This window comes from Diceros bicornis, chromosome X, assembly GCF_020826845.1.
Source record: "Diceros bicornis minor isolate mBicDic1 chromosome X, mDicBic1.mat.cur, whole genome shotgun sequence".
NCBI classification, from domain to species: Eukaryota; Metazoa; Chordata; class Mammalia; order Perissodactyla; family Rhinocerotidae; genus Diceros; species Diceros bicornis.
In genome coordinates this window covers 8,126,709-8,150,527 of record NC_080781.1, presented here as the reverse complement: position 1 = coordinate 8,150,527, position 23,819 = coordinate 8,126,709, and the positions used below count along the sequence as shown (strand labels likewise).

The 23,819-nt window shown below is 39.8% G+C and overlaps 1 protein-coding gene across 3 annotated transcripts in view; it reads left to right on the top strand.

The window, feature by feature from the left end:
- The window catches only part of MID1 (midline 1), a 198,017-nt gene that overhangs the window by 165,191 nt on the left and 9,007 nt on the right, over window positions 1-23,819 (top strand). For all 3 annotated transcript variants that reach the window (XM_058535427.1, XM_058535428.1, XM_058535426.1), the window contains exons 6-9: window positions 4,334-4,461; window positions 9,303-9,446; window positions 19,206-19,367; window positions 22,652-22,859. In XM_058535427.1, coding sequence (XP_058391410.1) covers window positions 4,334-4,461; window positions 9,303-9,446; window positions 19,206-19,367; window positions 22,652-22,859 — 642 coding nt within the window. The remainder of the gene's footprint in view (window positions 1-4,333; window positions 4,462-9,302; window positions 9,447-19,205; window positions 19,368-22,651; window positions 22,860-23,819) is intronic.

Genomic DNA, 23,819 nt, shown 5'->3' with positions numbered 1-23,819 from the left:
AATCCTCAGGCCTTCCTAAAGTGAGACTTGGATGTGATTTTTCTGCATCATTAAATGACTTAAAATGGATATGTTTGCCTAGAAGCTGAATCAAACTGCGAAAAGTTTTTCAATTAAGAAACATCAAAAAACCCCAAAAGGAGAGAGAGCCTCAAGCTTTACATTGTAGGAGATGCACATGCTTTGGAATCAAGTGTTTGGCTCTGTGCTAATTGCTTAGTAGTAATTATGGATAGCATTGGGGCTGCTCCTTAAGACTTGTGAGTCTAATCTTGCTCAGATGCTCCCAGCGGACAGGACCCCCAGCCATGTTGTTTTCACCATTATCGCCCCAGCACGTAGCAAACAGCCTGACACGAATGAATGAGTGAACAAATCTATGAAATAGGGCCAATTATTCCTACCTCATATGGTTGTTGTAGGGATAAAATGAAATAATGTAGTAAAAATGTCAGCCCAGTTCTTGTCACAAGGTGAACAGGCAGCAAATGCTAATTCCCTTCCTTCCCACTCCCTAAATGGACTCAAATGGATCGTATAACATACTCTACTCTCAAGCCACTCTAATATACAGGTCTTTGGTATGATTGTATATGCATCCTTATAAAATGATGTTAAGTAAGCAAAACTCTTCACTAAATCCAAGCATAAGAAAGTTGGTCTATTGCTTATGAGAAATCTAAAATTAAAATTACTTTTAGCAGTAAGTTATCTGTATTAAGAGGACAGTAAAAAGAAAATTCCCTCTGAACAGTAGCCATTTTTCAGAGCTCCTAGGAGAGTCTCAGACTCCACAAGGTGACCCTTCTGTCCCTCACCACCATAGGCAGTTAAAGGATCCATCAGACTTTCCCAGAATACAAAGCCAAGAACTCCAGTTGTCGACTCTGGAATGGAAAGATGTTGCTTGGTTCTAAGAAGTAGGTCACATCTGATGAGTAGTTTTTGAAGTGTGTTCTGCAGGATGTCAGTTGGTGTTAAAACAACAACAAGGTTCCAGAGCCAAATGCATTTGGGAAATCCTGAGCTGATCAAAGTAAATCACATTTTGTTACTGTGAGACCTCACAGGCTTTACCATGTGGTGTGCATTGTCGTCCACGCACCCCAGAGAGACCCATTTAAGTGCCGGGGATGGGGCAGAGGGAGTGGTATTAGGCAGGAAGAGTGGAACTTCTTTCCCTGGTGTTGACATTTGGCAGAAACTCTGTGAGCACTGTAGCTCTAGACATGTCCGCCTTCTGGAAAACTGATCCATGTGGCTGCTAGCAACTGAGTGTCATGGAGATTAGGGGTGTCAACGTCGAAATAGAAACAGGAAGTAATGTGCAGCCCATCCTCTGAAGCATCAAGATAGGACACAATGCTCTTATTTCCCCAATATGTTAACAGATTAACACACACACCCATAAGCATGCCCACACATGTGCACGTACACACACACACACAGACGTGACTGTGAAAGCACAGAATTGAGAAGGTGGCATATCCACTGATGGTGCTGGTGGGTTTTGGCAATTTATCTGAAAGGCCGGAAGAAGGGCAACAAGGATTTGAGGAGTAAAAACATGGCCTAAAATGTTGAATCTGGCAACTCTCCCCTCGCCTGTCACTCCAATTAAGAATTTGAAATTGTAGCCAAAGATAAATATCTTTCCTTCCATCAAATAAATGTGTAGGTGTTAAAAGCTGCACTAATCTCCAAAGATTCTCGCTGTCAGTCTTTGCCTCCCAGGCTTAGGAACTTTCATCCTTTCCGTTCCCACTCCACAAAGTTCCCACCATCAAGAAGGCAGGCGTTTCTAAGTGTCACTTGACTAAAGCATGTTGCAGTTAATGGTTTGTGAATCATAGAGTCAGGAGAAACTTGGGAATGAAATCTGTTTTGGATGAACCTGGACAGAGGCTTCTGCCACTGGATGGGGGAGGTGCTCAAGTGAGATTATCTGTTCAGAGCAATCAAGATCCTCCAACCTGTTAAGCACAAGGTCTGTGCCACGCTTGAACAGCAGAGAAATGCAATAGAAAGGTAGGCGCTTGTTTCATAATAGCTCAGTGCAGTTCTCCCTGCTGATCATCATGAAACACAATTCACTGGAGTTTCCCTTTGAAATTTTTATTTGAGGAGTTCAAATAGCACTATGGCATTTTTTTTTTAACTTTTCTGTGTTGATGCAAATATTTTGGGCTCTTCAGTACATGACATACTTTAAGGGCTTAGTAACTATTTGTTGAATAATCCTAGGATCTCTCTGGGTTTTAAGGAGTTTTTGTGATTACGGGTCATAAGGAAAACATTTTTTAAGTACAGTTTGACCATCTGTGAAAAATGCCTAGCAACCAAACCATCCCTTTATCCATCAGTCTGAATTAGCAGGTGTTAGTCACAATAATTAACCCAATTCCCTTGGGTGAAATATTTAGCCAAGAAAATCACACAACTCTGCTATTCACTGCTTCTTGGTGAAAGGGTCAGGTGGCGAATTTAGATTCTCCACCCTCGTTCAAACACTTGAAACTTTTCTTTCTAGAGTTTATACCTCTTCAAACTTTCATCTATGGATCTTAGTGTCATTCCAATTATTACATTGTTAATTATCCTACTTCCCTCCCTATACGGCACTGAAAATGCTCCAGAAATGCAATTATAGAAACTTCATTTCTAAGGATTTTGAGCATTTCACAGGTGTAACTTCTTTTATTGAGGTGAAATTCACATAACATAAAATTAACGATTTTAATGTGGACAATTCAGTGGCATTTAGTACGTTCACAGTATTGTACAATTACTACCTCTATCAAATTTCAAAATATTTTCATCACCCCAAAAGAATATGTATTATGCAGTTACTCTCCATTGCCACCTCTTGCCAGTTCCTGGCAACCACTAATCTGCTTTCTGTCCCTGTGGGTTTGCTTATTGTGGACATTTGTATAAATGGATCACACACTATGTGGCCTTTTGTATCTGTCTTCTTTCACTCAGCATAATGCTTTCAAGGTTCATCCATGTTGTAGCCTGTGTCAGTACTTCATTCTTTTTCATGGCTGAATAATATTCCATTGTATGGGTATACCCACAGGTGTAATTTTTATAGCCAAGATATATTATCTTTATAAAATCCAAAGCTTTAAGAGCCACTAAGAGATGCAAGAGGAAATATATCTCTTTGGGTAACCAGGTTGAAATTTTTCTATATTAAATGCAAAAATACAGACCTGGAATTCTCCCTCTGGCTTCTCCCAGCTAGCTTTGTGGCCTTGTATAAATAAGCATCAATGCCCTTAATTAGAAAATAAGTAACTAGATTTAGAGCTAAATTATTTCAAAATTATTTCTTTGCTCAAAAATTCCCAGTGCCCTACATAGTACTCTACACATGGTATAGGTCCGTGGTGGTGGTTACCGAACTTAACGAAATACAAAAATCAACAAGATTACAAGTGGAGCATAGTTTGATATGCTCAGAAGTGGTTTACATTGTGCCACAATTTCCTTGTTTTTAAGAGAATCACTTGCATTTTTTAATTAGTCAAAATGTTCTGCTATTAATAATTGAACTTTCCAAATCAACTTGAGAGTCCATAGCTGGAGACTGATACTTACCAGTACCTTGCTTTATAGTTTATAAATGAGAACTCTTAACTAGCAATGCTAAATGAAGAGGAGAAATGGTGCATCCATTGGGGGAATTTGTGAGAAGGCTCATGAATATTTTCCATGGCATCGGCTGGGAATATGGTGCAAGAAAACGAATGCAAGAATGAAAACGAGCCAGACAAAAACTCCTTTTTAAGTGTTTATTTTAGAGAGGGGCTAGTAATTGATTAAACTAATCCAATATCTGGAAACATTCTTTTTTAATCTTCCCTTTGCGTTTTATGCAGTTTGAAATTTTGGAGACTCCTCTTTGAAGTGGGGCAGGGTCGAGTCTGAAAGGAACAAACAGTTTCCCAGACAGATGTGTGAAGAAGTGCCTGGAGCTATGTGCTTCTCTCTGGGGTTAGATGTGACGGGGCCAGGCTGTTAAATACACAGCAACATGAAATATGAATATCCTTTTGCCTCCATGGGGGATTTTTTTCCGATAGTAAAAAGAAGGGGGGAGAAACCATTCTGCTGTTTTCTCAGTTCCTTTGCCTTTTCTGTAAGCTTGCATTCATTTGCATTGTGTGGCTGTGTTGTGCCATTCTGAGATTCTTTTTAAGGCTCACGTATAAAAACAGCACCATTTTTTAATGATATTTCTTTTCGTTTTATTTTTTTCATTCCTATACAGTGATGATGAAAGCCACCTTGACATTTCTAAAATGTTGTTTTGTTTAAATTACAGAGTCTCCATGGCAACTGCATCGTCCCAGGTCCTAATTCCTGAAATCAACCTCAATGACACATTTGACACCTTTGCCTTAGATTTTTCCCGAGAGAAGAAATTGCTAGAATGTCTGGATTACCTTACAGGTATTGTCTTTTGTATTTCCTTTAATATTCTGTACGTTCAGTGATACAAATACTTTGCCACCAGATCAATTTCCTAAAAACAAGAGGTGTGGCCTTCTGATTTAGGAATGGAGTTTAATATTCCCATAAACAATTTCTGACACTCCTTTTTTTTTTCCAACCAAAACAACACAGTCCAAGACTAAATTGGGGACAGAGGAAAAAAGAGAGTCTCAGTCATTAAAAGCATACTTACCATCATTTCCCTCACTCTCAGAGTGTGGGTACCACAAATAGTAGCTCTGTTGGCCATCAAAGAGAAAAATAAGGTAGCGTGACTATTTTTCACTTGATGTCAGTAAGGCATCTGACTCTCACAGTTCCTTGGCAGAGAAAAAATTGGCAGCTAGCTTTGATTGGGTGTCTACCTTGCTCTAGCTCTTTGTATCTTGCGACCTTGTTTAATCTTCACAATATTGAATTGAGGTCAAGTATTATAATCCTCATTTTGCAAATGACAAAGGTCATCTCTCTTGCTGGAGGTCAGATAGCTGGAGAATGGCAGAATTAGGATTTGGCTTGGGTCCGTAGAGACTCCAAAGACCTCTGCTCTTTCTAGTAAAAGAATGAATTTCATCTTGGCGAAGGTCAGCATGGCAAACATCCCAAAAATCACATTTGAATTCCTGGTGCCATGTTTCAGTGCTTTGCTTTCTGATAGGCATTTTTGGGGAGTCAAGCTTAAAGAACAAAAGCAACAACCATAAAAGAGAACCTCAGGCTCCTCCTATTTCTAACCATGCTTCCACGTTTTTCTTTGCTGTCAACCTCTAACGTGGGAACTGAAAACATTTGCTGGTAGAATGTGGACTGTTTAGATGACCTTATTTGTATTAACCAAAGTCACTGGTGCCTATGACTTCAGGAAGACTCCATATATACAGTGAAGCCAGATGTGCACTAAACTTAGGGCATGCTGCCTTCAAGAGACCACATCCCTAACTTAGCGTGGCGTCAGCTTCTCAACTCTAATTCTGTGTGTGCCTGTTTGTGGGAGAGTGGTTGGGAAAGGTGGAGCCGGAGAGAGGGAACCTTCTGTGGTGTTTGTTTTTACAGTCTGTGGATAGAAAGCAAGGAGTTCTATATTCAAGGAGCATTGTACCCAGAAGACGGGTTTTTTTCTTTGCAAGGACCCGAGGTGCTGTTTTCAGCCTTTCTGCATTTGCAAGGGAAGCGAGTCATCCCACAAACTTCTTATCTTATGTAATTCTTTCAAACCATACCACTCCTATTAAGGAAGAAAGAAATTGACGCAAAAAGCATTTCCACTCCTATTAAGGAAGAAAGAAATTGACGCAAAAAACATTTACAGTAAGGAACCAGACTTGGTTTCAAATATTTATGAGTATACTGCCCTCCTTTTTTAAGCTTTTAACTCTGAGATTTATCTAAACTAACACTATTCAACAGAAATTTCTATGATAATAGAAACATTCTATATCTGCATTGTCCGCTATGGTAGCTGCTAGCCACGTGGGGCTATTGAAAACTTGAAATGTGGCTAGTGAGTTTTTACTTGTATTTAACTTTAATTAAAGTTCATTGAAATTTCAAGAGCCACGTGCAGCTCGTGGCTATTGTATTAGACAATGCAGGCCTAGACTTTCTCTGGCTGAGCTGTTTTTCACAATGGCATCCTATTAAAAATCTCCCTTTTTCTTATATCATTTGGGAATGAGTATGGTTGCAACAACAGAAAATCCAATTAACAGTGACTAAACCCATCAAGGAGTGTTCATATCACAGAAATAGGAGAACAGAGGTATGTGATCCAGGGCTGGGCAGCAGTACAGTGATGACCTCAGACCCCAGGCTCTTCTTCTTTTTCTGCTCTGCCAGCTTGATTATGTTGCCTTTTTGCCACCTGATCACAACATGACTATTCCACCTCCAAGCATGCTCAAATTATACACAAAAAGAGAAAGGAAGTGGGGAATTGATGACCAAAAACTCTGTCAGCCAAGTTTGTCTTTGTTTATCAGGAAAACAAAAAGCTTGCTCAGAAGACCCATCTAGAAAACTTCCACTTGTGTCTTGTGGGCCAGACCCATGTCACAAAGTCATGCACAAGGGCAGAGAAGACTGAAAAAATGTTTGGGTGGACACATGGCCATTCTGCACAAAATCACTGTCTTGTTGACAAGAATGTGTCCTCTCCATTTCCCAATAATTGTTTAATAGTATTTTGACAATGAATGCCCTTTCTAATCTCTATGTGAATGCCAAAGTACTGGTTAAAGGGGAAATTGTCAAAGTAGTTTGTCCTGACTAGCAACATGTACACCATATATCATCCTGATGGCTGTTTATGCCAAACTAAAGACCATATGGGGTACCTGCTATTATGCCTTCTTAGCTGTCAACCTCAAATACAAATTTGGCCCATTTCTAGACATAACATCAATCCTGGCCATAACATACGACGCTTGGCTGATATTGCCAAATCCAAATAGTTTATCAGACATTTGTAAGCAGGAAATGAAGTGTTTGTAGAGTATTAGCCCACCATTTCTTGTGTCCTGTTTATGATAGAGGCAAGAAAATAACAGTTCTGGTACTGATTCCATGAATATTGAAATTGGCAACACGCTGCTGTTCTCATTTACAGTAAATTGGGTATTGACTTTTCAGGACAAACCCATTGGGTTTATAATCAAAACAGGGCTAGCCTGCCTGGCCGTGAAAACAAGATTTTTTTTCCCTATGACATGCCTCTAAGTGGTATGTCAAGTTAATAACCCGGAGAGGGGACATTTCCTCCCTGATTACAGCTACCGCCATGTGTCTCACAGCTACTTGCCTATTTTGAGCATAGCTTTCTTTATAATGAATCATATATTGCAATACAGAAAGAACAAAATCTTTCTACAATGGTTGATGAAGAAATAATTCAATGAACTATTTAGATTATGGGAGAATAAGTATTTCTCCACTGATCCATGCAGGGTGGTCCACACAAACCGGGACCACACAGACAATAATAAGCATGTTTTAGGATGCAGCTGGGCCTACCCCATGGAATGTATCTCCTGGTTGGTGTCACTGATTCATGCACATCCAAGTCACAGCACCATGACACTAAATCTTGCATGTGGATACTTCAGGAGACGGATGTATAAATACATTTTCCAGAAAGACTGCTTTAAGGGCTCTGTAGAGCCCTTCTATCTTAATGCACAATTGAATGAAGTGCCTGCCACGTGTGGGTGCTCAATAATGTTTGTGGAATTCAATAACCAATAGACAAAGCTGAGTTAATTGACTTTATACAGCAAACGTAACAGTTACTTGCTTCATAAGATACTTGTTCTGGATATATCTTCAGGTGGCAAAGTGAAGAATACTAAAACAACCAGAGTTTTAAATTTACCATTTTCATAAACTTTTCTCCCTCTTTGGGTTTGTTTAGGACTCATCAATCCTAATCAAAGTTTACAGCAGGAGAGAACTCTGCAATAGTGTAAGCAAAGGTTACTACTAATCTGTAGATTGCAGATATATTTCTCCTTTTGAAGTTAGGTTCTGGCTTACAGAAGACTGGAAATAAAGGCCTGGATAGATTGTCTAAACCAAGGGTCAGCAAACTTTGACTGTAAAGGGCCAGATGGTAAATATTTTAGGCTTTGCAGGACATATGGTCGCAACTATTCAACTCTGCTATTATACAAAAGCAGCCATAGACAATACATAAATGAATGAGCCTGGCTGTGTTCCAATAAAACTTTATTTACAAAAACAGGCAGTGGGCCAGATTTGGCCCATAGCCATAGTTTGCCAACCCCTGCTCTAAAATATTATTGCCAGTGCAAAGCACTCACTGCCTAGTCTTTTTCTTGCTCACAAACTCTTCTCATAAAACCAGTTACTGAAATCAACTTAAAATAAGTATTTTGGTAGAATTTAGACTTCTCTGCTCCAGAATGTGTTCAAGACATAAAACAGCAGCCTTCTCCAGCGGTAAAGTTAACCAAATGCCAAGGAATCGTGTTTTCCTTGTGGAAGGAAAGTGTACTTCTTACCTATTGACTGATTGTTAATCATGTTCTTAATTTGAAGTATCACCTATAAATTTAAAAATGAGAAGAAAATAAGGCCACACTAATAGGTTTTTTTATAAGGCATCAAAACATCTAATGAAAGAAAATTTTCAAACAATTATTTGACTGATTCGTGATAGGATAACAAGCAACAGTTTTTCCAATTGGGTGCCTAAATGTAAAAATATGTGGCATTGTGTAGCTCAGAGGCTGGCAAACTTTGGCTCACAGGCCAAATCTAGCCCTCACCTGTTTTTGTAAATGAAGTTTTATGGAACCTGGCCATGTTCATTTGAGTATGAATTGTCTATGGCTGCTTTCATGGTGCAAAGGCAGAGCTGAGTGGTTGCAACAGAGACTATATGGCCCGCAAAGCCTAGAATATTTACCATCTAGCCCTTTAACAAAAAGTTTGCCACCCCCTTCCCCCCAGTGTGGATGATATTATAGAAGTTCATCTTGTTTACTTTTTGTTTAACATGTTTTCTTTCATGGATAAGAGACTGTTGTTTGCTTAACCTCTTAAGCTTGCGTTCATGATAAGTAGAGATAAGTCCATACCGGCTGGCTGAAGTCACACTACCTGTTAAAAATCACAATGATAACCAGCCAACCAAATGTTGTTTGGATTGGGGTCACCATCTCTAGGATAGTAGTCCTGATGGACCTATTTAGAAAGGCCTCCTTTGACTGTCAAACGTCTCCTCTGAAATGTATCCCAGACGTGTCTGCTTCTCAGGTGATGAGCATTCTTGATCCCCACAGCTCCCAACCCTCCCACAATTAGAGAAGAGCTCTGCACAGCTTCCTATGACACCATCACCGTTCACTGGACCTCCGATGATGAATTCAGTGTGGTTTCCTACGAGCTCCAGTACACCATATTCACTGGCCAAGCCAATGTTGTTAGTGAGTATCATATGCCCTATTGATTTCTTTGTTTGGTGGCTATTTTCAGATAGATTGCATTTCCGAATTTAAAGACCTAGGGAAGATAAGGAAAGAAAGAATACACAATATTTATTGGCTTGTCCTTCCTAATCAAGAAGATGATAGCACTCACTTGTACTATACTAGTAAAAATAACTGGCCAAATAGCGATGAAAATTAATGATCTCTAGCAAACCATATGGATGAATCTTACAAACATATTGTTAAGAGACAGAAGCAGAAAACAAAAGAATATATGCAGTATGAGTCCATTTATACATTCATAACTTAAAGATAAAAATAAACTATTTTGTTTAGAGTTACATATGTAGGTGTAAAAACTATAAATAAAAGTCAGGATGATGGTTACCTCCAGGACAGTAGGGTAGTGGCACTTTGGGGAAGAAATATAAAGGGGTTCATGGGGTTAACAGCACTTTCTAGGTGGGAGTTACATGGCTTAGTCATTATATCATACATTTAGTTTTATTTGCTTTTCTGAGTCTTATTTCACAATTTTTTAAAAAAGATTTAATAAAATGAATAGCCAAAGAACGCCAAATACCTAGTTCCATTTGGAGGAGAGCAGGGCCATCATTTGAACTGTTAGTAATTGGCCCCCACCTGGGAAGAAGTTCAGACCTTACCTGAAACAGAGAGGCTCCTCTCTCACTGGGACCCGTGAAATATTTGGTATCGGAGACAATTTGATGATCTCAGAGAGCAGCAGTAGCTGGCCAGAGAGATGATAACACAGGAAGCACTCCTCCCCACCACACAGTTATTTAAATTAAGTTAAGTAAATGGCAAAGGACCAGAAGAAATGGCTTCTCAGGGGAGCAAGTTTGAAATTTAACTTTAGCAAATAAAAATAGAATATGTCAAAGTAAAATAGAATAGAATAGAATAGCAGTCACTTTTCAACAAAGAAATGTTTTGAATAAATCCATATCGACTTAATGTGCTTTTATTATATAAACCTTTTCTCTCTTAACTACACTGTTCTTTCCTAGAACAAGTAATTCTGAGGCATGTGATGCTTAAAATAGAAATTTGATTTAGGGTTAATTAAGAGTGATGCAGAAAGACCCCTGCTTCTAAGTGACTAAAGTTTCCATGACCCATACCAACCAATGGTGCCCCTCCCTTCCTTACATCGCCTTTCCCCAGCATCCCCTCCTCAACCCTCTGACCTTCCACTCCATAACTGGCCTGCCTTGGACACTTTTATTAAAATCTTACCATTTTCCAAGGATATGTAATTTTAGAGTGAAAGGGAGAAAATGAACGTTGAGAACAGCTTTGGCAAGCTCCCTGAGGAGGTAGGAACTATAGAGAGGGCAGAAATAGTGGGTGCAACAGAAAGGTCTTGGGGGAAGTGATCCTAAACTAAGTCTTAAAAGAAAGTGGGTACATATCGTCAAGTTAAGGGGATCCCAGACAGCTGTGTCATCCCAAGCAAACCTACAGAAACATAAAAAGGTAGGGCGTATTGGGAGATCTCATCTAATTAAGCCTGGCTGGAGAGTTGAGTGAGGGAGGGGAGACTGAGAAATGAAGATAGAGAAATAGAACTAGGACTCAAACCCGTAAAGTTCTGGTTCCAGAAAGTACATGTTCTTAATCATCAGTCACTTCATCCTAATTCACAGTAAAGAGCTAGACCACAGAGGGCCCCCCAGGCCACACCATGTTTGGATTTTACCCTGTGGTCTGGAGAGACATACAGAACAGTAGTGTGATCAGGTGTACAATTAGAAGCCAACTCAGGCAGCACTGTGGAGGATGGAGTGGAACAGGGCAAGACTAGAAGCAGAGACGTGGACTCAGAGATTCATAGTAATTCACAGAGGCAGGGATAACCAAGACCTGCAAATGGCACTAGCAGTGGAGAAGGAAAGAAGATAATTCCAGAAAGACTTCTCTACCTCTGGCCATCTCCCCAGATATTTGAAGTGCTTTTGGGGGCAAGTCTGAGAAGCACTATTACAGCAATGGTTAGGCATCATTTCACTCTTCTTCCAGGATTTTGGATTCTTCTGGTATCATTCCTCATCCCCAGTTCTACATGTTCTGCTACAACTCATGAAGCAATACTAATTCTCTAAAATCTTTTTTTAGAAGTAATGCAGAAACATTGTATAATAATATATAAAATGTATATAGTGAAGATTGGATGTTTTGCCATATACCAGCCACCCAGGTTCCAGAGTTACACTGCACCAATTCCATTTCTCCTGCATCTTTCCTGGGATAGTCTGTTTATAGACAAGGGCACACATACACTCACACACATACACACACACCCATATGCATTTTTTAGGGGCACAAAAGGTAACATGCCATACACAGTTCTTCATTTTGCTTTTTTCACTAAATATTGTATCTGAGAGACTATTCTGTTTCAGCACAAATAAAGAACTGCTTCATTCTTTTTTGAGGCAGCCTACTATCCTGTTGTAAGGATGTACCTTAATTGATTTATCTCGTCTTCTGTTGATGTATATTTAGTTGGTTTCCAGTCTTTTGCCCTTATAAACAATGCCTCAATGAATATCCTTGAATATCTGTCCTTTCATACACAGGAAATTGTATCTATAAAATAAGCTCTTAAGGTGGAATTGCTAGGGCAAAGATTATTTGCCTTTTAATTTTGGTTGACATTGACAAATTACCCTTCAGAGAAGTGACATATGATTTTTCAAATGCATTTTTCCAACTATATGAGCTTATATTTCACTGATTTAGGATATGTATACCATAAACTTAACATGGAATTAAAGTCTAGTAAGATTTTCAAACCTTGATTATGCTTCACTATAAACCTGAAATACAAATCACTCTATAATCACTAAGGTCATACTTAATAGTCACTCCTTCATTTAAAGCAATGATTCTCAAACAGGGGTAATTTTGCCCCCCAAGGAACATTTGGCAATGTCTGGAGACATTTTTGGTTCTCAAAACCCGGGCGAAGAGGTGCTACTGGCATCTAGTAGGTAGAGGCCAGGGATGATGGGAAATATCCCACAGTGCACAGGAACATCCCCCCCCACACACACAATGAAGAATTATCTGGCCCAAAATGTCAGTAGTGCTGAGATCGAAACACCCCAATTTAAAGCAAGGTAAACAAATAGCATCTAATGATCACATTCTAAATACCGAGACTATAACTGAACACACTAACCTACACACTGCTATGCTGTATGGCATGGAAGGGAAAACACAGCAAAAAGAAGCAAGTATAATTAATTTCTTTCTGTCTTCACTTAAGGAATTACTTCCTCAATGTCCTGGGATGAATATTACTAGTATATTGGGTAAACTGAACTAGAGATTGTATCAAACATTCACTTAAAGACGAAATTCAAAAGATGGTCAGAAATTCCAAGGCAATCAGAGAAAAGGAGAGGATGAGAGTTTGAGAAGAGCAGGTAGAAATAAAGGCATGATTTACTGCCAAAAATGAACTTGGATCAATAAGCATTGTGTCAGACTCAAAAAACAGACAAGGTTCTCTGAAGACACACAGAGGATTGATAGAATCAATATCTGTTGATGAGTGAATAATGTAACCAGAAAAAGGAAACATTTGGAGTCATTTTACACCTAAAGGATGCTTCTTGGTCCACATGAGGAATGTTATAGTTCTCTGAAATTATTTTTGCTTGATCCAGGAAAAAAATATATCAGTTTTCTATACCTGGATAAGAAATTTTCCAAAACTTAGCAGCTTAAAACAACACCCATTTATTATTTCACGGTTTCCATGAGTCAGGATTCTGGACAGTTTAACTGGGTCCTCTTCTTAGGGTCTCATAAGGCTGAAGTCAAGGTATTAGCTGGGCTGCATTCTCATCTAGAGGTGGAATTAAGGAAGAATCTATTTCCTAGCTCCCTCAGGTTGTTGTCAGAATTTATTTTACTACGGTTGTGGAATTCTTGGAAGTTTGCTTCTTCAAAGCCAGTGAGGGAGAGAGAGAGTCTCTGCTACTTCAAGTCTCTCACCTTTAAACCCTCCTTTAAAGGGCTCATCTGATTAGGTCAGACCCACCCAAAATAATCTCCCTTTTCATTAACTCAAAGTCAGCTGATTAGGGACCTTAATTACATTTGCCAACTCCCTTCACCTTTGCCATATAATGTAATATCAGAGGAGTGATAAAGATGATAAGACCTTTGTGCTTTGCCATATTCTGTTGGTTAGAAGCAAGTCACAGATCCTGTCTACGCTCAAGGAGAGAGGATTACACAAAGTCATGAATAGTATGGAGTGGGAATCATGGGGGTCACCCAAAGGCATGTCCACCACAGATGGTTTTGTCTCTCCTGAAATTTCTTGAATCAAATTATCATGGGCGTTTGGACCGTACATATAGCCTTGGCCTGGACTGATGGGCCCTGTACCAGTTGGTTTTTGCTGAATAACCAACAACCACAGAACCTAAATAGCATGTAACAATAAACATTTATTGCTTGTACATCTGGAATCTGGGGGTCAGCAAGGAGGTCCTGCTGATCTTGGTTAGACTCCCTTGCAGATCAGGCTGATACCGGGGCAACTCGACTGCTGTGCAGCTCTCTCCTGCAATCCAGCTCAAGCATGCTCTCTTGGTAAATGCAGAGGTGAAGGTGTAAAAGCAGGCCCAATTGCACACGTGCTTTTCAAACCCCTGTCTTTGTCATGTTAGCTGACATGCCATTGGCCAAAGCAAGTCCCATGAGTGAGTCGAGTCAGAATGAGAGGGCCTGCAAGGTTACACGGCAAAGGGCATGAATACAGTGAGGAGTAAGGAAGTAGAGCCAGAAGGTGATGTACTCTAGAACCCTAACTCCATGCCAGAGCTTCACTCCATCCCCAGAATGAAAGGAAGATATCTATTGCTTGAAACTTAGAGTTTCCCAGGTGGCCAGACTGGAACTAACTTGACTTCCATGCTGTTGGCATGGAAAATAATATGAAAACAAGACACATAAATGGAATAGATGAAAAAGGCCATGCCTACAGAAATCCAACGACAGCAACACTATACTGGGTCATTCCAGAGAAGGTGTTTTGATCTTGGAAAGCAGTTGCCACAAGAAAATAAATGTAAATGGCTTCATGAAGATTATGGACCTGTATGCCAAAAGACCTGTTCTCCCAGGACGGATGGAAAACACTGAAACTGCAGGTGCCCATCTAACTGGGAAACTCTCATCAGCTTGTTAGTATCAGGATTTGTTTGTCTCTTTAATGTCCATTGAACCAATATAGTGAAGTCCTGATGCTACAGGATCAAATTGCAACAATGAAAGAATAAATTTAGATACAAAAGTAACTGAGATGCAAACATTCTCAAATTATTTTCTTCTTAACTCTTATACATATTTGTAGTGACTGAGAGAGACCTGGATTTGAATCCCAGCTTTGGACCTCACTAGCTCTATAATTTGGGGCAAATTGTTTAACATCCTCTGAATCTCTTTCCTCATTGGTAAGAAGAGGTACTGTTTTCACTTCACATGGTTGAGATAATAAAAGTAAAGGTCTTAGCCCTGTGTTTGCCACAGTGGTGGCACATAGGTATTCAAAGTTATTATTCCTACAAAAATATAGACTATACTCACCCATCATTGCATTTTTTTAAAAAGCTGATATTTTTTGTCACATGATGAAGGCCAATCGTGCAATTTGCCAGGATTATCTACATGATAGCATTTTACACAATCTTCATGTGAAAGGCCTTCCTTGAATGTTGTTTGTCCATCTGTCCTACCATTTGGAGGAATATCCTTTGCAGATGTTATATTGAATCACAAGATCTAAGAGGAAAACGCTTCCGAAAATTAGAAGATAATGATGTTCAAAAACTGCAGTAGCTCCCTATGATGCTAGGAAATCTTTTACTGTCTCTAGGTCATGGTTCCTTCACTCATCATAATAAATTCTAGTTAATTGCCCTCCACTGACTTTAGTGAAGGAGAATCAGATAATATCTATGGAGCTTTTTAATCTTATAAAAAGGCTCTCCCTAATCAAATTCAACTGCAAAATTAATGACATTATTAATTTTTTATTTTTCATTTTTATTAACATTTTTATTAATTAAATCTTAAATTAGGGCCTTTTCCCAGCAGCCTGTTTTTATTATTAGCAAAAGTCAAAACATGCATCTCTAAGCCTTCATGGCAAAGTAGTTATCTGTATTTAATTTATTTCAGTCATTTTGGAAACATTCATGAAAGTTATTAAACATATACTATTTTTATGGAAAAGAAGGTTCACTTCTATCCAATCTGTTATAAGAGACAAAGGACGTTAGAAGCTGGTATGCAGCCTCTCCAAAGGGTGTCCATGTTGCATAATGTTTTATACATAATGTTTTACTGCAAGGTGACAGTTACTATACAAGGCTCTGAAATCTCAAATGTAATTAGCATCTTGTAATGAGCGGCATTATGTAGGGAAATGCTTCTGACCCATTGTGAATGAGAAAAAAATGTACAGAATCAAAAAACTCAATTAAGTTCCATTATGAACTAATTATCTTCCAAGTTCCATTGTTGTTTTAATACTTCAAGCTGTATCGGAGAAGGTGAATGTTGGAATACCATCAAAGATGATCGAAAATGAATTTGGTGAAAAGTGAAGTTTCAGTCAGGATGGTTATGTGGGTGTTTCATAAAGAGATGAATAGAACTTGGTCAACAGTCCCAACACAGTGGGGTATCGAGGCAGGGAAGTCTGGCACTTGGCGCCATATGCAAGAAGTTTAAGTGGTACTGGCGCAAGACCAACACTAGCAACACAATAATGGTGTACTCCGAGGCACCCCAGTTACTCCAGCCCCTAGAATAAAATGGTCGATGTTGCTTTCTTGGTATTTTTAATCAACTTCTCAATTATTACCCTGGCAATAATAATAGTATAAAGGTAAGCCTAAACAGTAATAGTATTTATGAAAGCGGATTGTCCCAGTGTAAAGCTATCCAATCAAATTTTACTACTCCATAAACATTTTGTTCTCTTAATATTCAAGCAAAAAATTAGTGACCTCTTCAAAATAATCGGGATAGTCCGGGTCTGTGTTTTGTTTGGAAAAGGTTTCTGAAACATTAAATCTTTTTTGTTGGGTTAAGGCCAAGTTGCAGTTTGCAGCAGTTTCACACATCTGCTTTATGGTGTTGCTGAAAGCGTTCCCCCACCACATTAAACCCAGCCTTGGGGTTGTACAATGATGTAAAGTTTATTGAAACACTTTTACATTTGCTCTCTTTGACCACAATAGTCATTTTACTGTAACATATGCAATTAAACAGGAACAGTGTAAATGCGGTGACATTGATAGGATTCTCATTTGATTCTACTGAATGCTGTTATTGTTTTCATTCCTGCCTGACTGCTGTTGACAAAGATTTAGCAATATGAGTGGATTATCCTAGGCAATAGAAAAGCTCATTGTTTTTGTTTTATTACTCTTGTAATATTATTATTAAATATCTAAAGTGAGTTACAGGCTTCTTGGGGCCCAGAGCTGAGAGTTCAAAATGACTCTTCTTTGATTGGATCAAAATCTACTATTTGGCTGTGGCACTATCCAGAAGTATTGAGTTTATTACAGCTATGTTCAAGGAAAAGGTAAGGTGAGAAAGTATCACAAAGGATATGTAGTAGGGAGAGTCCCATGTTACTAAACTATTAGTAGATGTTTTCCTGGATCTTATACAAGTGAGAATTAGTAGGAGAACAGAGGGCTAAGAGTTAGGGGGAAATTGGGGGGGGCGGGGATGGTGCCTTAGTTGCTCTACTACATCTCCAAACCTGAACACACACACTCAGCCTCCTCTGCGAGTGTCTCAGTATTGCCTAGCTTTATGCTGCCTTTGTCAAATCTGGCAGTCCTCCTGGTGAACATGTTCACAGGTGGAAATGAAAAGAGGTGATAGAAAATTCCCAAGATCATATATATATTTTTTAAAGAGTCACTGAAGTGTGCCTGAAAATACTGTGCACCTAAGATACAAATCATATGGGGAGAATTTTCACAATTGACAAAATACTCTTGAGTTCTTCTCAACTGTGAGACTGCCATGAACAATGTTTAATTCAAAAGTTGGAGAAGGTATTTAGTAAGATTCAAAGGCAGATGTCATGGGGCTGTGAATATCTTGAAATGCTATGCACATATTTGTGGGTTGATATAGATATGCATTTGTGAATTTCTTTCTACAAAATGTTTTATTAGATTCTCAAAGAGGTGAGACCAGAGAAATATTAAGGGACTGCTTCTTGGGACTATGGTAAGGTATAAGTTGCCTCAAGATCAAAAGAACTAACCCTTTGACTTGCAAATCCACTGAAAGGGAAAGAGGGGGAGGCAAGTGTAGAGCCCCTCAGGAAGTGGAGGGGCCCAGCCCTCTACCAAGAACTGGTGAAGGAAATTCACTGGAGTCAGGAAACTTCATGACAGACCAGTCACCAGGGGGCTGGGAAAAGTTTCTACTAGAGTGGAGATTGATGGGTGGAGAGGGGAGAGAGGAGAGTTGGGCCCCATACCAAAGAGGTGTTTTCAGCATCAGCCAGCTGCAAAACAAAACAGGCTTCCTTTTTCCTACATGTTCTTCCAAGCATCGTAAATTCTCAGCCTGCTTCCCAGCCCACATCCTGCTGTACTTGAAACCAGCCATGCTAGGGATGCAGCTGGTCAAAATCCCTGTTGATGCTTTTCTAAGACCCACACTGGGCCCTGAGCTGCCCGTAGATGCCGCTGCTCCCGCGTTCACTTAGGAATATGTCTCCTGAATCAGTTAACTAAGGCCACACTAATGCTGGATCACAAACAACCCCAATGATCATTTTCTTAGCTCCCCTGTCAGAAGTTGGGTTGGTGTTGGCCAGTCTCCATTGGCCTCGCTCCTGCATTGGCTGAGCATTAGCTGGACGTAGAGCTGTTCCCTGTGTCTCTCATCCTGTTGGGATGAGCAGACTATCTGGGGACTGTTTTCCCCATGGCAATGGCAGAGGCACAGTGGGGCAACAGAAACTCGCAAGGCCTTGTAATGCCTACTCTCGCAACTGGCACATTGTCATTTCGGCCTCATCCTATTGGCCCAAGCAAGTCACATGGCCAAATCCAAAGGCATGTCATAAGGGAATATGTTCCATCTCTTCAGAGGGAGCAACTGCAAAGTCACTTAGGCCTGGTGAAGAATTACAGGCAAAAAATGCAATGTAACGTAACTACATGTACGTTAGTGAAGTCAACTTCTCATACATGACTTGGGTGTCTTCTTACCTTCTGGGAGTCTCAAAATTGGTGAGATCCAAAATTTAATCATCATTGTAATGAGAATGGGGGTGAGGGTTCAGGGAGAGGAATCAGTGGTTACTTGCTGCTTTCTTTTCATCCCCACAGCACTTAATATTGTATCATGCACATCTGCGGTGCTTAAGATCCCTGACAGAAGCACCTTTGCTGCTCTTATTCACACTGAACGGAATTTGCAATATAATAATTTTAATTGGGTTTTTTAATTTAGAACGCACAATAGGAATATATAATAATAAATACAGGTTGACCTCCTACTGTAGGCAGGACACTGAGCACTCAGGTTTGTTGGTGGTCTCCCTAGGAAGTGACAAAGCACTCCATTTATGGTTCAAATAACCTAAAATTATGCAACCTTAACATTACGCAAGCGTTGCCCCGTGCTTGCACCAAAGAACGGCACCATGTCTGGGTGGCTTTGCAGGTCTGTGTAACTCAGCCGATAGCTGGATGATCGTGCCCAACATCAAGCAGAACCACTACACAGTCCATGGTTTGCAGAGCGGCACCAAATACATCTTCATCGTCAAGGCCATCAACCAGGCAGGCAGCCGCAGCAGCGAGCCTGGGAAGTTGAAGACAAATAGTAAGTGCTGTGAGCTCAGCAGAGCTGTCGTCTCTCATCTGCTCTCCTTTCAGCTGCCTCTGTCCCCCTTTCTTTTCCTTTTCTGTGTCTCAGGCATTGCTGACAGCCTTGCAAAGCAAGTAAAGAGCCAATGTGGAGTAGTGGATTTTGTATCAGATACCTCTGGGTTCCAAAACTGACTCTACCCCTTAAGGACTGTGAGACCATCAATTCTAATATCTAATATTTCTAATTAGAAAATTAGAATATATATATATATATATATATATATATATATATATATAAAGCCTGACACACAGTTGGGGCTCTGTAAATGGCAAATAGTATTGTTTTCCATAGTAGAATAGCAAATTAATAACTCCTTCTTCAGGAATTCTTCATTTTATTCCAGATATCTGTCTTAAGTCTGTGCTTCTCAATCAGAGGCAATTCTGCCCCCTTGAGGGACACTGAGCAACGTCTGGAGACATTTTTGATTGTCACAACTTGGGTGGATGCTACTGGTATCTAGTGGTTAGAGGCCAGGGATGATGGAAAACCTGTCACAATATACAGGACAGCCCCCACAGCAAAGAATGATCTGGCCTATACAAGCATCTTGTAACACTGTTAATTTCCTCTGTCTGTCTCTGTCGACATATATTTCGTTTTATCCTCTCTTCTTTCTTTACATCTTTTTGATCTAGAAATATTATGTTATATAGCACAGTATTTCTTTGCATAAGACCTCTCAAAGGAAAGCAAATTGGAGTGTGTCAATATTAAGCCTTGTTATAGGGTTGCCAGCCAGTCAACAGGAACAATTAACTACTTTTCAAGAGGACCCTTCATTGAATCCAAATCCTTGATTTCAGTAGTCAAATAACTATTTTACTCCAGATATACGTGTTTAAGACACATACTCTTAAACATTAAGCTAATTTCTCCTCTCAATGTTTCTGCTGGTAAAGAAGATGAATTTTTAGAGATTAAATAGGAAAAAAAGGAATGAATGCATACACTGAGGTTAACTCTGTAGAATATATCTTTGAGACATCTTATTTGTGCTTCATCAGTTTTGCTAAAGATAATTTATTCATTTCATATAGACAGGTAATGTCATCTTCTATTTCTAGACGTGCAATCATTGATCAGATGTTATCAAGTTATATACAAAAGGTTGTCAAACTTTTTCTGTAATGTGCCAAATATTTGGGTCTGAACAGGTCAGATGGTCTTGGTCACAGTTATTCAACTCTGCCATTGTGGTGCAAAAGCAGCCATAGATAACACATAAACAAATGGGCCGTGTTTCAATAAAACTTTATTGACAAACAGACAGTGGGCTGGATTTGGCCTTCATGCTGTAGTTTGCCAAACTCCTGTGTGTACAAATATTAGCATGAGTTGAATTGTTTAGTAAAGTAAATGATTAATCTGTTCCTTGAACTAATTTGTCCTCATTGAAACAAAAGCCTTGAACTTGGACAGAGTAGGTGATGGTTTATTCGAGAAATGCATCTGAGGCGCAGGTGGAATTTGCTCACTGAGGATGCAGGGGGTCGGGCCTGACCTAAGCTGGCATGATCCTGCTCTGTGAGGGTGTGAGCTGAGGCAAGCAGGATACGTCTCATTATGAGGCCAGTCTTTCTGATGGCTCTGACGTTCTGATATTCTTCACTTTGTGAAGGACATGCAGAACATGGCCTTCATTTTCAATGATGGGTGCCTTTATGGAATTTCTTCCTAATCCACCCATTAGCGTCCAATTATTTTTACACACATTCTATCTCCCACCTTTAAAAATTGAAATATCTTAGGCAAAACTATCTTCAGACTCTTCTTGTCTTAGTTCATACTTTATCCCTAGTAGTTGCTGGTATGATTATTCCTGAGGACATTTTTTTTTTTATAAGACAAGCCAAAACTACACATGTAATCCTGCAGGTTTTACAGCCTCTGAGAATACCTGCTCCCTGCTCAGCACTTTTCTCAGCTTCCCCTTTAAGCTTTTCTTTGATTGGACAAAAATCTAAAACAGGTCAGCAAAGTATAGCCCACGGGGCAAATTTGGCTGCCTGTTTTTGTAAATAAAGTTTTATTGGCACACAGCCACACTTGTCCATTTACCTATTGTCTTTGGCTGCTTCCATGCTACAATAGCAGCGTTAAATAGCTACAGAAGAGACCACATGGCCAGCGTAGCTGAAAATATTTACTATCCGGCCCCTTGCAGAAAAAGTGTGCTGGTCCCTGATCTAAAAGAAAGGATTTTAGAGGTGCTGGTGTCATGTTTGTATCCAAGCAGGAACTGGAAATCCTTTGGCCTACCTGTGTGTGACATAACACACACTACCCCATGCTTGCTGCCTCAGTTTCTCAGCCAGCATCATGTATTACCACAATGGAATTGATCACACATTTTCCCTATGATTGTCTGAGATCTGTAGACTGGGCAGAGGAGATCTACTAATTGCACCAGTGACTGTGGAGTTTGGACACCATGGTATTTGCATCAGCTTATAACTCATTTCCTGACTTTAAATGCCTTGTACCTGATGTGGTGTTGAATGACAGGCAGTCCTCCAAACCAGTGTTGAATCTCAAAGAAGTAACAGCTACAACAAGATGTTTAGGTGTGACTCTGCCAAGATTTTATAATGGTTCAATCTTCAAAACGCAAACGTGAATAATGAAATAGAGAGGGCTTTATTATATATATATATAAATAAACTCAGGAGTCGAAAACCTAGGTGTTACTATCACGTTCTTTTCCTGATCTTGTAGGCTGAAAAGTACACAATTTTATAGTCGTTCTAAGCTCGTGAGAGTAGTGCTTTAATTTTGAACAATCTCAAAATAACATAAGCCTTTAGACTATTATACGTGTTAAAATCTGCAATCTTGATTTGTTTGGTTTCTGGTCTGAATTCTATTGAGCACAAATGCATTTTAAGGTGGATTGATCAAGGCAATGGTTGAAAATGAAGTCTTCACTTTCTCCTCTTTTTCGGGGTGCTGTTCAGCCAGTATGTTCCTGTGCTGCTTGTGTACAGCCAGGATCCACGAGGATAGCTTATACCACATGTTCTGGTTGATCCTTATGCATGCTATTGCTGAAGAGGTAGCATAGTACCTTTGGATCTCCTATCTTAGAACTGACAGACTGGGAGCTTATGAAGGCAGGGACATGTTCATATTCACTATTTTACTGTGCTTTTAAATCTGATTCTGAAAATATGTTACTGGTCATGTTCAACAGTCCTTTTTCTCTTCCTCTTTTTGTTTTGTAAACTTATTTCCAGGCCAACCATTTAAACTGGACCCCAAATCTGCACATCGAAAGCTAAAAGTGTCCCATGATAACTTGACAGTAGAACGTGATGAGTCATCATCCAAAAAGAGTCACACACCTGAACGTTTCACCAGCCAGGGGAGCTATGGTGTAGCTGGAAACGTGTTCATTGATAGTGGCCGGCATTACTGGGAAGTGGTCATAAGTGGAAGCACATGGTAGGCAATTATATCTATTGTCCTCCAATTGTAAAAAGGAATATCTCATTCTGTACTTTGTCAGAGCATTGACCCATACCAGGGTCCATCTTAAAGAATAATATGCAGAAAAGCTGTATCAGTCAGCTGTTGCTATGGTAATGCTGTGTAACAAACACCCCAAAATTCAGTGGCTTCAAACAATTACTTATTGCTCACTAACGCCCACATCTGTGGGTTAGCTGATCAAGGCTAATCTCAACTGGGCTTTGCTTTAAGCTGTAGGTTGGATCTAGGTCTGTCCTATGTGTCTCTTCATCCTCTTTGGACATGTGGCCTACCCAGGCCGTGTCCTTCTCAAGAAGCCCAAGAGCGCAAGCCCAACTATGCAAGCACGTTTCAAGCCTCTGCTTGCATCATGTCTACTAACTTCTCATTGGCCAAAGCCAGTCACATGGCCAAGCCCAAAGCCAATGGTGCAAGGAAGTATATTCTTCCCATCGAAATGAGAGGAGGGAGTGAATATTTGCCAAGCAATCATCTAATCTACCATTCAACCAATAAAAAAAAAAACCTTGTTTTAAGTCCATCCATTTTTTTATTTATGGCAAGAATTGCAGCTAAGATGATAGAGTCCTGATCCCTGGAAGAGCTGCTCTTTTACGCCTTAAAAAGGGTCAACAGGGGCTGTCCCAGTGGCGTAGTGGTCAAGTTCACGCTTTGGCGGCCTGGGGTTCGCGGATTTGGATCCCAGGTGCGGACCTGCACACCGCTTGTCAAGCCATGCTGTGGCAGTGTGCCATATACAAGGTAGAGGAAAATTGGCACAGATGTTGGCTCAGGGACAGTCTTGCTCACCAAAAAAAAAAAGGGTCAGCAGACTACAGCCCTTGGGCCAAACCTAGTCTGCTACCTATTTTTGTAAATAAAGTTTTATGGGAACACAGCCATGCTCATTCTTTTCCCTATTGTCTATGGCTA